Genomic DNA, 14,622 nt, shown 5'->3' on the forward strand with positions numbered 1-14,622 from the left:
CACTGTATTTGTTATGATCATCACTAAATAGTTGTGTAATAACAATCTGATTTCTGCAGCTGGCTTACATTTTGCTTCCTCCTCCATGTCCACAGGTACGGAAGCATATAAATGACCTGTATGAAGATTTACGAGATGGACATAACTTGATCTCACTGCTGGAGGTCTTGTCTGGAGACACATTGGTGAGTTTAACGTGATACTTTTTTATTCCTATATAATCTTCATGGTCAGTTTCACTTAAAGGGAAAAGAACCCAAAACAGATTTATTATTATTATGAAAGACAAACATGGGGTTTTTATTATTTATGGAATCACAGTACATCTCTAAAATGATATTCTTGATTGCTTGATTGGAGCAATTTCCCTGGAGATGGGTCTAAGAAATCTCAAACTCTCAAAAATTGCTGTAAAGAAACACCAGACATCTACTCAATTAGTGACTCCACTTTTTTTTACGACACTAAAGAATGTGAGAAATCTATTCCTGTGATTCCTGTATAGCAATCTGTCACACCTATGCATAATTGATTCACTGCCCTCTCCCCACCTATAACTACGCCTTTTAGAGGGTAGCAGCATCTTGGGATTTGAAAGTCTGTAATGAGGCCAAGATATTTACTGTGATTTTACATCTCCCAAAATAGAAATGAAGTGGAAAACCAGAACTATTTTTTACTACTTGATATCCTTTATGTTAATGGCGTGCAAGTTTCCAAAATCATCAAGCCTATTTACTGTTTTGGTTTCTTTTTCCTTTTCCATTCTGGGATAACTATTAAATTGAATGATTTACTCGTCACTTTGATGTGTTGTGTTTGGTGTGTCTGCTAGATTAAAGCAAGATTTACTTTACTGTTGTTATTGCCATTACAATTATCCAGTCAGGAATGAAGCGCTTGTGCCAAGTTGCATTAGTTTCACTAATATGGCGACAGACTCAAATATTGTGATTATACAGTGGTTACCCACAAGAGGTTATTGTGTATTTTTTCATCAACATAATGTAAACATATCAGGGGAAAATTAGCAGGATGGTAAGATAGTTGAGTCTCCAACTAGCTCTGTAGCAACCCATAATAAGTCCTGACAATAGTTAACTTGCTAACCAACTTATTTAACTCACTAACTAGGACTACCTTTGAAATAAGGAACAGAAAGTGTTATTCATTCATTTATTCAAACTAGTAGCCTGAAATATATCATATAGGCTACAAGAATACAGAGCAAGCTATTACATTTAAGTCAGTAGCTTATCATCAAAATTTCCCAGTAACAATGCAATATATTGTTTTTTTACAAGCAGGAATAACCAGGTTGTTGGCCTAGAGACCTACTTGTCAGCTCTGTAGAAGTTAATTTGAACTACAATAACATGAGCAGTTGCTAAAGAAGCTGTTCATGAAATTCATGTCAGATATCTGCTGGTCATGAGACTGTCCTTTTTGAACTGCAGACCCTCAAAGGACAAACATTACTGCATTCGGCACATAGCATGGTGCTCCAACATGAAAAAAATATTTTTATTTTTATTATTTTTAATTATTTATATTGATTTTGTAAAATTTTATCAGCGATGTTGTAATATTTATAGTTACAAGGAATATTTTCTTTGAGCATGGCTAGGTGTGCTGGAGTGATCAGATTGTTAAGAGATGTTCAGGCCTAGAAAAGTATGGAAATGATAAACTATCAAAACCTTTCATGGGAATTTGTTTGTAGTGCTATTTTTCCACTGGTTGTGTGTTTACCGTCAAGCTCGATCCAGATACATTTTGAGATAATAATGAATGAATGATAATAAATTCTCCTTGTTGTATTATAATTGTAGCTTGCCAACACAACACTTAGGACTTTCAAACAGCTATTAAACACAAAAATGTGGCAATAAAAAAAATAGGCACTGACAAATAATGCTCATGTAAATTGTGCTATAGGTCATGCAATTGTCATGGAAATGTCAATGAAATTCATTAACAGAAATGTCTAGGAACCCATTTGGTAACAAATGATTCCATTATTTGACTATATGTATTTAAGGGTCCATTTTCATATAATAATGTAATTGGTATATGGAGCCAATTCTATTATTTTAATAACAAAACACAGCTAGCAGGAACCTATTTGCTAATAGCTTCCAGAAGCACCATGTGCAGTTGGCAAGCCATCATAAAAAATTGGCAGGTTTAAATGGAGTACCTTACTAAATGTTAGCAGTGAACAATGCCCAAAATAACATTTTACCTCAACAAAAGATAGTGAACAGTCATGATTTTTTATCTTTGGTAAGTGGCTGTGTCATCATGGGATTCATACATTGTAAAATTAATTAAGTGGAGGCCAATTTGACTTCATTCATGGAGGCATCATGGAGACTCTTTGTATAGCTGGACACCTTTCAGTGTATTATATCACTGTATCAGACTGTACTGTATTGTATCACTGTGTGTGTAGCTGAGGTACTTCGGCCTAAAGTGCTGTGCGTTATTCAGCAGGCTATTGGCAGTGTTACTCCATTGCTCTGTTGACATGTCATCCTGTTGATGATATAACTCATGTTGATATGAGTTCAGTCCCGGCTGATTGTCATGTCATCCTGCTGTGATGTACTAAACTATTTGAGTTGCATGTTTTCCTCCAACTTGTGAGGAGCTCCAGCAAGTAGCCCCACTAACTTTCATCCTCAGAGCAGCTGTCTACTTTTTGTTTACATCCTGTCTCCCCTCTACTTGCCTCCTCTTCTGTTCTCCTCTCTATGATTTGTTTCTGCTCATTGTCTATCCTCCTTTGATTTTGCCACTGTGTGTCCATGTCTTCCTTTCTTCCCCATGTGTTTACCTTTCCTGCGATAAGCCAAGGGAGCGTGATTTTCTGAAGACTTTGCGGTTGGTGAGTGCGACAGAAGCATGTGCGGTTGAGCGGCATGGAGACACGTTGGATGATGATAAGGGGGTAGGTGTGGCTCGCCCTCCACCCCCTTGTAACAAACTAATGCAGAGCGTGCTGTGGTCATTAACAGGACTGTAGCAACAATCCCACCGTAGGATTTTCTTAATGTAGTCTTAAGTAATTGTAGAAAATGTTGTAGTCCTTCTATGTGGTTATATGGTTCCTTTTTGCCAACTCTTATGCTTTCTAAAATTTCTATGCAACACTATGTTGCATAGTGCCACTGTTGTTCAGCAGGGAATAATGTCAGAATCGTTGCTTAGAATTGCTGGATGATATTGATGATGCTATAGAAATGTGCAGAGATCCAAAGACCCAGGCATGTTCATGCTCACATTTTCTTGTTGTGCATGTGATTAAAAAAAGAGCAAAAGACAACAGCTCACTGTAAAACCTAATTTAAAGATGATCTGGCATATTGTACTTACAGGGGCATTGCATATATGAAATAAAATGAATGACAATCACATGAAAAACACAACTTTTTGTAATTCTGAAAAATGTAGCCATACAGCTTGGGTCTTTATATCCATTTCAATAGCTTTGCGCATCATTGAGCCATACAGTCAAACCACTCCGAACCTATGTGAACATCAGGACATTTTTCATCCGCTACTTTTGTTTTATTTTTTGCTAAACACACCAAGTAGGCTTCATGAGTGAATGAGATGCACTGAGTGAGAGCTGTAGGAGACGGGCTCAGTGGATGTTGTTGCTCTGCCGGTGAGATGAACAGGATTCCTCTGCGTCTTCTTACGGTCAACTGAGAGCGATGGCCGAATGCAAGAATTTCTGCAGCGCAAATCTCTTGCTGCTGCTGGGTCTTGGCTTGTAATGCACTTTCCATCTCATTACCTCACGCTGTGGCCCTTCACTGTCCACGTGCGTTTGCCACGAGGGGTTGGCTACTCGCTCGCCTAAATGGCACTCTGCCATTGTGTTTGAGATTCAAGTTCAGCGTTTGCATCACAGCTAATTGAAAGATGTGAATGAATTATACGTGCACCTTTGTTAGTAAGCACATATTGGAATGAGTGTTCTAGCAGGGTCACTGGATTTGTTTTTATATTTTCATGAGAATATTCTTTAGCTGGAAATGGTGAAAAATGTTCTGGTATATGTACAATGTGCTCAGATTTTGAATGGATTTGTAGCAATGGCTGCTCTTGTTTTGGGTAGAGTTTTCTCTTTGCCTCCTCCCTTTTTGTGTTTTTACCCCAGCAGATCAGTGGGTAAGAACCTGACAGCATGTCCCGTGTCCTTCTCATACTACTAATCATATTGTTAGTGTTTGCCCTGTGATGCTGAGAAGAGTCTGATTACATGCCACCTCTTTCCCCTTTGTGCCCGCAGCCTCGAGAGAGAGGGCGGATGCGCTTCCACAGACTCCAGAATGTACAAATAGCACTGGATTACTTAAAGAGGCGGCAGGTAAGAGCCATGACAGGTACATTCACAAACACTTGTTTGGTCACAGTTTTGGTGCACTGGAATAAATTAACAAGCATTTCTGAATCCTTGAGCTAATATAAACCTTGGGGAACAAAATTGTAGAGACTACTGAATTAAGCAGAGCAACTTTAAATCAGTCTGGTGCCAAAGTTCAGACAAAATTCATCATGCAGTGATGTAATAGCAAAATCTTTTCTTTATTTCTCACAGTGCACAGCTGTTAGTCCACATAAATTACTAGGAACCTGCACACTTTGGCCCTTTTGGTCAGCGGCAGCATCTCCTAAAAACAATACTAGACACACTGCATTTAAGCTAATGTTAAATACATAAATTACAATTTAGATAGAATTGTACAGTTACGCTGTATTTTGTTCCTTGTATTATTGTATCATGAAGGATTTGTTCTCTTGAAATCACTCGCTCATGCAGAGAAATGTAAGTAAAGGCATAAAATAGACCTGTGACCTCTTAATAAATTAAATTAGCCATAGCTTTGTCCCAGCACAACACTGGCCGCATCAGATCACAGTCATTTCACGGGCTTCCTTGCCTTGAATATGATGCTCTCCTTTAGACAGAAACAGGGGCATATATCGACCGCAGTATATAGTATATAGTGTGTGTGGGAGGGGGGCGCGCACACACACACACACACACACACACACACGCTCACCCTCCCCTCACTCATGTCTCCCCTGTTTATAACTGGTTTCAGACACGGTGTGCTACATTATATGGGACGACACCGCTCAATGATAATGACACATCTACTTAGCTAGTGCCTATTCACATGCACCATGCACACTGGACTGGCGGCATTTTCTGTCTTTCTCTCTGAACGTAACCTTGTCATTGCCACATAAATAGTAATAGCTGCCAATAAGGATGATGGGGTTTCAGAGAGCCCTGATTGGCCTCCCCTCCCCCTCCCCAGTCAGGATGTGAGGAGGAACGCAGCCTGGCTGAGCCGTAGCCAGATGTGACGTAAGCCACCCGAGGCTTGAGACAAAGGATTCATAGATGGGCACAAATCAATTATTCTATTGTTGTAACCACATACCAGACACACTGACACCTACTCCATATTCATAAAAAGCAAATTGCTCTACCGATTTCAGCTTCCTTAAATCTTCCCCCTGCAGTTGATTGATCGCAAGTATTAAAGATTGTCAGGCTGACATGGGAGGAATGAGTAAATTGCTCCTGGATTCCAGCTATACAAAAACAACTAGACTGTGTTTTCACCCTGCTCTCTGTTTCACTAATGTGAGACAATTCAATCACTTGACTATTCTTCAGAGACTAAGTACACTCTAATATGTGGAAGATAATACAGTTGTCGTCGGTTTTCTAGCATTTGATTTGTAACTCGCTGTAATTAACTCCAGCTCTGTGATTACTGTAACAGTGTTGCTTGACATTCTTAATACAATGGTTATTGTGCCACCTTGTGGTAGTTGTTATTTAATGGTAAATGAGACAAGATTGGCACAACCACAGTCAATCAGATAGGAGAGTGATTAGGAAACTGAAAATCTGTTGCCAAAATCTCTGACCAAAATCCTCTTCCTTGCACTCGGTTCCAGTTGGCAGGACATTTCAGCCAATGAACAAATAAGATTCACTCATGTTTATTTAAGTGAATGCAATGTTTTGGAAAATCAAAAACAGCTCTTATTATATACTGTATGTTATAGAACAAATATGCAATTATGTGATTTTTGCAGTGCATTAATCAGATGTTTTTTGTCATCAGGTCAAACTTGTAAATATCAGGAATGACGACATTACAGACGGTAACCCGAAGCTGACCCTGGGATTGATCTGGACCATAATTCTGCACTTTCAGGTCAGAGTTGCTATCATGTCTGTTCTAACCATGAACTGTATTGGTTTAGTATGGTTTGTTAATTCCTATGTCTTCAATAGCCAATTAATATAGACTCTTTATTACCCAGCAGATGGGTAAGAAAGGGCTTGGTTACTTACTTTCATTCTGGGTTCTGGCAGATTGGGAATGTTATGCTTGGATATACTTTTACTTTTACATACAACACATCGATATTCCCACCTTGTTGATATTTTTAATGCAGAGGATTTTCAATTGAGTTATCTTTTTCTTTATAGAGTTCAGGATATTTCAGTGTAACAGAAAAGCCGACATGTTGCTTAGGCCTGCTATGTTTTGGGATTAACTTGCATAATACTGTGTGAAATGGTGTCCAGATTAATGCATTTTAGATTTGTTTACACTCCTAAAATGGATGTTTCTACTTCTGGCCACAAGGTGTCAAAGCAGTCTACCCTAGCATCATGCTGAATTTTGTTATTGCTGTCCTATTCAATGAGGATTACAATGGAATCCATGAGAGGAGTGTTTACCTTTTACTTAATAATGGGGATACAATTATAACTTAGAGAAAAGTTAGCATCAGGCAGACTTTAGTAGTTGTCGAACCTCTTGGTCTTCTGAGGTCATACCCAGATGAGGAAACTGTTATCATGAGCTTATGTCTTTGTTTTGTGTTTTGTGTTTGTATTGTGTGATACTCAGAAAAGAAAGCAGAAAAGAAAAACAGTATTGCACAGTGTATTTCTTTTTTTTTTTTTTACAGTCTAAGCGGTCTTCAGTATTTTCATAGGACACAGTAGAAAGGCCTTCACCTTGAGAACAGTTGTGCCTGTGCTTACCCGCACAGTATTTATGTTGTTTCTGCAGCTGCACATTATGAATATGACACCTTTAAATCAATATATCCAAGGAAAAGTGGGCTGGCCAACTAGCACATCATTTTAAACATGAGAGTCTATACCAAATGTTATAAATGCCCAGAAGGACAAGCATAGTCACATGCACATACCACATTTTACACTTTACAGGGTTTTAAATTGTCTTCTGTTGCCTGAAACTGTATAAATTAAAAACATACCTTTCATATGCTCTAGGCGGGGCCTATATTTTCTCTGTGAATGTTCTGAAAAATGTTCTCCCAGGGGATAATTATTATTTTACTGCAGGGTAGGAGGTATCAGAGAGGCTAATAAAATTAATGTTGTTGAAAGTGGGCTGGTCTAGTCTGCTGCTGCATGCGGGAGGTCCAGGTGTCCTGCATTGCATCCAATAACTACCCAATAACATCCAAAAACTACATAACTCTACTTTGACAACTACTCTCTCTCTCTCTCTCTCTCTCTCTCTCTCTCTCTCTCTCTCTCTCCGGATTATTAATATCTCTGGCACACACCACAGGATTCAGTTGGTTACAGTACAGGGCAAGAAGTTTTTTGCAGCAGCTAGCGTGTGTCTTTCAGACTAACAGCTTTGGTGTAAGATGCAGAATGTCTTTTAACCTGTTAATATATTATTTTAGAACAAAAGTCTGTCTGTGTGTATCCATATGTGTAGTGTGTCAAATCTAAATGGAGAAAGTTGTAGTGTTGCAGTGTTGTGATTATAAATGTTACATGCTCCAAAAGTTGAAATACTACTACTGTGAAGTTAGGTAACATGAGGATAGCAATGTAAGAAATGGTGTTGAAAATTAGATCATTGAAATACTGAAAAAAACATAGCTTATATAATTTTGTCTGGATTGAAAACATGCTGACAGGTAGCTTGGGTGATGAGCGCCCACACCTGCCCCTGTCAGTCTCACGCAAGCCCTTGAGCACGCGATCCAGCAGCTATGGGCCTGTTTCTTCTTGATTTGTGAGGGTAGCAGGGCACTTGGGGAGAAATTGTTGATCTTTATCCGTAGACTACACCTTTATTTTTTACAATATAAGCATCACTGACAGCAGATTGACGTGTGAGCCCAGCACTGTATTTATGTTACATGCTCAGTCCCTGCTGAAAAATGTACAGGAGTGGCAAATTGGCTTTGGCTAAAGTACCCAGAATGCACCCATCAATCCTAGTCTGAAGGACGTTTTGTTATCCCCAGTGGGGTTGTTGTGGGGACATGCATGGTTGTTGACATGTGCCCATTTCCTTTTTGCTGTCACCTTTATATTACCATGTGCTACTTGAGAGTACTGAGTGTGTGTGTGTGTGTGTGTGTGTGTGTGTGTGTTTGTGTGTGTGTGTGTGTTTGTGTGTGTGTGTTGCTGGTTGATTGTTTTGCTCTCGAAGTTTTATTTCCAGACCATTACCTCTATTGCTATCCATTGCTTGATCCAGTCTGTATAGATATGTGGGTGATTTTGTTTACACAGTGCTGCCACTATTATATTCTTCACAATTGGGAACATTGTGGAATATCCACCTGGGACATATTGAGAAACCTCTTGTATAATGTTTATTTTAGCTAGTATAGCTGGTGAAACCTCAGCATACAACGATGACAAAGCGCTATTGTCACCTGTCTCTATGTTCCCTGGTCTGTTTTGTTTCTGATTGACAGTCACTGTCTCTGTCCTGTCAGATAGCAAACAAACACAAATATTGACGTCATCATGGTTGTTAAAGCAAACCACAAGGCTATACAGTATACTTAATGCTATAAACCTGTGTTTTGCGAGAGATTACGTAGAGAAATGTATCTAATACTGTAGTATTAGCAGATTAGAATTCAATGTACTGTAGTCCGTGTGAACTGTGTTGGCTGTCAGGAGACTTTGACCTTCAGGGAAACTTCATTGGCGTTTAAATGTTGTAAGAGCATGGTGGCACAGTTATTTTTAGTCGGGCTGTGAGGTGGAATTATATTTACTCTTTCACACACTGACTATGTAATGAACATATTGTTACATTCCTTTATATTGGGCTTGTGCCACACCATATTGGCCAGTTTATTGCAGTGTTATCTAATGATTGTTGTAATGGTTTTATATGTTGAGTCACTTCCTGGTCAGAGCGTTCGTCCCCTTTTGAGCTGCGGTGGTGGTGATCTGTTCAGATAATAGTGTTTGTTTAAACCATTGGACCTAAGCCCCACCTCTGGCTCCGCTATTGTACGTACCCTGATTAATAGGCAAAGTGAAAGCACTTTGTTGCCCAGCTCGGATTTGCCTCTGCTGCTCTCGTTGACCTACGCTGTTCTGTTTTTCAAAGCCTTTATGATAGGCTGGGACTCTGTCTGGTTCGCGCAGCCTGTCAGAGCAGTCAAACTTGCTGAGCCAAATTTTCTCACGGCATAATAGGCGGGCTTCAGCTGGAATACACTGTCAGCTTTAGATCTTGTCCTCCCACCCACCAGTTTTGCCACCCTGCCCCCTCGGATATAGCCTCGTTACAGACAGACACATTTTTGGAAACCTAACACCAGCAGGGGGTCATGAAGTGCCCATGTTTACACTGCAGATGAAGAAGACAGGCCGGCCCAAAACAGGCCTGTCTGCCTCTCTTTCTCATGCTCGCTCAGCTGAGAGCCACAAGCATGTGGGCTGTGCGTCTGTGTGCATTTATGGTGTTTGTGCTAGATTAGCAATGCCAGAGAAATGTTTCAAAGGTCAGAAAGGATTCCAGTGTCAGAGAGGAGAGACCCATGAGAGAGAGAGAGAGAGAGAGAGAGAGAGAGAGAGACACAGAGAGAGAGAGAGGGAGAGAGAGAGAGAGAGAGACAGAGAGAGAGAAATGCAGAGTGAGAGAGAGCAAGAGTGAGAGAGAAAGGGCCGGCGAGTTCCCATCCGTGTTTCTCCGAGAGTCAACAAAAGGAAAAGCCACACACACTCTTCCCGGCTCTGTGTGGAGCGAAGTTTATGTCTGGCTGCTGTTCTGTCCGCCGCTGCTTATTCTTTGCCAGCTGCGAGAGGGAAAAAAATGCCTTTCTCTCGTCGGGATAGTGGCGCTTCAGATCAAGCTTGGTCCACTGGATACTAGGCCTGAAAACAGCGCCCTGTTGAGAGCAGAATACTGTCCATGGGGAAGAGAGCGTACGACTGGCAGCCATGGGCAACTGCGGCTGTGTGCGGGGCCCTAAAGAGGAATGCTACGTGGACCCCAAAAAGGCTCCACTGAGCCCCGAATCTAAAGAGCTCAAAGGTCGCCGCTATTTCCAGAGGAAGAAGAGGAAATCAGCGGAATTTCGGCCTGTGGAATCTCTCAGGAGCCATGGAAGTGAGACCGTTAAAAGTTTGGCCACCCATGGGAGTACAGAACTTCAGGACGGCCCGGATGGGAGCGCAGCGGAGAGCCGTGCAGGGATGGATAGACCATCAAAGGGGGAGACAGCTCTGTCCAGGCAAGACAGCATAAGCAAAGGTGTCTATATTGGAGAGGTACCGGTGTTTATTACCAGAGAGTCCTGCAATCAACCCCTTGGCGAGAGGTTAGCCCTTAGGTGTAGAAGGTTTTCGGCAGACAGTGACAGAAGCAGGTCCACTGCAGAAGGAAAGCTCCATGGTATTGACACAACATCCAGGGGGGTCGCAGCTAAGGACGGTCTGCTGGGGAAGAAGCTGCTGCAGCGCCAGTTAAGGAGGGCTGTGAGCTTTGGAGCAGTGGAGCATATGCTGCGAACTCTGAGAGGGAATGACAGACCTGGGAGCGAGGACACGTTTTCCAAAATTATATGGAGCACTCAAGTACACAGAAGGAGGAGACGCAGGGCCTACACCTGCTCTGATTACGTAGAACCTCTCCAAGCCACTGCCAAATGTATATCCGCCCAACACGAGGTAAACCAAGCACATGTTATTTATAGCCATTATGAGGGTGATCGAGCTTGCTCCATGATGGACTAATAAGGGGTTTCTTTTATTCGGCTAAAATGTGGTTTGAATACTGCAAGGGCTGCGTTTCTGTCACAGAAGTCTAGCACGATGCTGAAAATATATACTTCAGTGTATTTGGTTTGAGAGAAGATGATGGTAATTTAGTTTCATGACATAATCTTTCCTTACTGTGGGCAACCAGCTACCATGCAGTTCCTTAGAGCAACACAGATTTGTTTTCTGTTTGAACTGAAGACTGTCACATGCACATGCAATGGAACAAAACTTGTACAAGGCTACAAACTCAGGGAAAAGACGATTTTATGGCAATTTTATGAAAGCTCTGGGGTATATTCAGTTTCTCATCAGACAGTTTGTATGTCCCTCCACCATGATACATGATGTGGAACATTATGTCATCACGGCGGCATCTGTGTGTTTGTCTTTCTGTCTGTGTTTAGACACATTCTTGTGAACACAAAAGCTCAAGAACAACACATGATAGAAACTTTATACTCACACCACAGGTTCCCACTGTAGAGTAGATGATCTGATTAAATTTTGGAGCCACTTGTCTCCATATAATACATGGGTGGTATTAATATGAACTCTGTATCTTAAAGATACATCTGAATCTAATTTTCTTGAAACTACTATAACTCCTTAATGCTTTAAGATACAGAGTTCATATTAATACCACCCATGTGTTATGTGGAGACAAGTATGTTGACATAGAATATTTGCTAATTAATGCAAGAATTATCTTAATTAATGGCCTCATTTGCATAACTGGTTATTTTTAATATATAATGGCGATTATGTTGGGACATTAGGCAGCTCAAGTGACTCTTGTTCAACAAAGTCACTGTGTTTGTCTGCTTCTTGGTTTTTGTGTAATTCATTTTGTCAAGAAAAATTAGATGCTTACCTGGTATTACAAATATGGTATGTCCCAAGGCATAATGAAGCTTTTCTGATGCCTGGTGTTTCCTTCATTTTGGTTGTTTAAGATAGGTGTTAAAATAAATATAATTCCATAGGTGTTAAAATACGGCATAAATACCTTATGAAGTCCACTTAAGGGTTGAATCAGTATTCATGAATGTGGCATGAACTGTAGCTATAAACTCTTGCTGAGGTGTAGTGAATGTGCCTTAAACCCAGTATCAAAGTGTTACTGTTTGTTTTAGGTCATCATACTCCACTCATAAGTCTGTTGTAAACCTATTGGGTCATTTATTAGCCAACTCTATCTGCCCTTGCTGACATTTTCAACATTGACACTGCTGTTCATGAGCCAGATAAGGAAATTATGAAAATCAAAAGAGAATGTTGGTTATTCCTGGTGATTGAAATAGTAGCTCTTTTTCATTGATAACAAGAATCTCTTTAGAAATATACCTTAATATATCAATTATATCAGTGTAACATAGATACCCAATTACACAGTTATGGCATAGGTTTTGGCACAGTATCATAGGTTTGTTAATTCCAAATTTCCATTTCGTTTGTTTGCATGAGTATTTATTTATGAGTTGCATAAGTATTTATAGCTTCTGCAGCAAGTATAATATTCTGCTGTTGGCTGTATATTCGATGTAGATATCAGATGTCAGATGTCAATGCATATTGATAGGCTAACACCTTTTTGTATTTCTCCTTGCACCAGATCTCGGAGATCCACGTGACAGGAGAGTCCGAGGACATGACAGCCAAGGAGAGGCTGCTGCTCTGGTCCAAGCAGATGACAGACGGCTATGTAGGCGTACGCTGTGACAACTTCACTACCTCCTGGAGGGATGGGAGGCTATTTAACGCCATCATTCATAAATACAGGTACTGTAACACACTAGTAACTACTGTATACAATGCTGAATTTTTTTGTAGAATGACGGAGATATCATTTTGTAGATTGAGTGATCTTGATTGCTTTTTAATTGGATGATTTTAAATTTCAATGTCAGTGTTATTCTTGCTATTGGCATTATTCCATATTATGAACAATGTTATTAAACACTGTTTGAGGAATTTTGTGGGTTTTTTTTCCCCCCTGTATGACATGTACTGCCTTTACAGTATTTTAATGGGGGCCATGAAAGACTATAGTTCATGCAGAACATATAAACATGCTAGTGAGGACACATCTTGTAGAAATATAACCAATATCCTCTACTGGATTGTCTTGACTGTCCTTGGCACTTGAGCAAACACAGATGTGTCTCTGGAGAGTCCATAGGCATTTCCCCTTTGGCTAGTTATTACACAGGCTCTTGACAGATCATTTACATTACTGCACCCAAAAATGTTTCAAAAAGGCGTTTTTATGCACTGAGAAATCCCTTACAAAGTAAACAAAATCCTTAAGTGAAGCAATAACTTTGAAACTGTGAAAACTTTGAATTGTAAATCTTTACTAACCAGTACAATGTTGCTTTACTGTTTTCTCTCTCTCTTTCTCTATTGCAGGCCAGACCTGGTTGATATGAGCCGAGTGTCGAGCCAGACCAACCGATCAAATTTAGAGCAGGCGTTTGGTGTGGCTGAGCAGCTGGGGGTGGCCAGACTGCTGGACCCCGAGGGTGAGATCCGTACACACTGTCATGTTTGGTTTGACTCTGTAAACATTCTTAAACCTGTTAACACCTTCATGCTATAAATCATTTGGAGTGAATGTAATGGATTTTTGATTTATGAATACTTTCATTGAATACAGCTTATTGTCATGTATGTAATTTCTGACTTTTTGTTTTTCTCTTCCCTCCTCAGACGTAGATGTTCAGTCCCCTGATGAGAAATCAGTCATCACATACGTCTCAACACTGTACGATGCCTTCCCCAAAGTACCTGACGGTGTCGATGGCATCAGCGCTAATGTAAGCATAAGTTTAAAAAAGCAGACATACCTAGAATTTGATCTGGATCAAATTGGTTATGTGACACATCAGTGGATGTTGGTGCCGTGGATGAAAACTTCACTTAATGATCGCTTTGTAATAGAACACATTCCATTCAGAGAAAGTGAAGTGCTGAAAATAGATAAACTGCTGATGGTCCGTTTGCTCTGAACAGGATGTTGATATCAAATGGGTGGAGTACCAGAACATGATCAAATACCTCAGCCAGTGGATCAAACACAATGTGACCGTAATGTCAGACAGAGCATTCCCCAACAACCCTGTGGAACTCAAGGTAGCGTGCTGAAACAAGTAAACCTCACCTTGAAGATTTTACTGATGTTTTTTTTTTCACTTTGCATAAATTGAACTCTAGTCACCTCTTTAAAAGCTGCTGAATATCAGTGTTTTAGTGCTTGGTCATGATAGCCCAGGCCTAATGCCTGCTTCAGATAGCCCATCTGTAGCGTCTTTCTGCTGTAACTGAATCTTAAAGTAATATTGACGGATATGAGAGAGCTTCCATTTGCTGCATGTAGTCGATTGCTACTAACGGGAAAGGCACTTTCATGCAGGAGTTGTTTTAAAGACAAGTGTAGAGTACGGACAAGTGGACAGACGTTATTCTTCTAGATAATCTCTTTTGATGCTTTGTTGAACAGTAATATA

The 14,622-nt window shown here is 40.3% G+C and overlaps 1 protein-coding gene across 1 annotated transcript in view; it reads left to right on the forward strand.

The window, feature by feature from the left end:
- Positions 1-14,622, forward strand: part of dst (dystonin) — a 116,637-nt gene that overhangs the window by 26,441 nt on the left and 75,574 nt on the right. Inside the window, exons 6-12 of the mRNA XM_078288672.1 lie at positions 96-185; positions 4,304-4,381; positions 6,162-6,254; positions 12,729-12,895; positions 13,526-13,638; positions 13,826-13,932; positions 14,129-14,248. Of these exons, the coding sequence (XP_078144798.1) occupies positions 96-185; positions 4,304-4,381; positions 6,162-6,254; positions 12,729-12,895; positions 13,526-13,638; positions 13,826-13,932; positions 14,129-14,248 (768 nt within the window). The remainder of the gene's footprint in view (positions 1-95; positions 186-4,303; positions 4,382-6,161; positions 6,255-12,728; positions 12,896-13,525; positions 13,639-13,825; positions 13,933-14,128; positions 14,249-14,622) is intronic.

This window comes from Centroberyx gerrardi, chromosome 15, assembly GCF_048128805.1.
Source record: "Centroberyx gerrardi isolate f3 chromosome 15, fCenGer3.hap1.cur.20231027, whole genome shotgun sequence".
Taxonomy (NCBI): Eukaryota; Metazoa; Chordata; class Actinopteri; order Beryciformes; family Berycidae; genus Centroberyx; species Centroberyx gerrardi.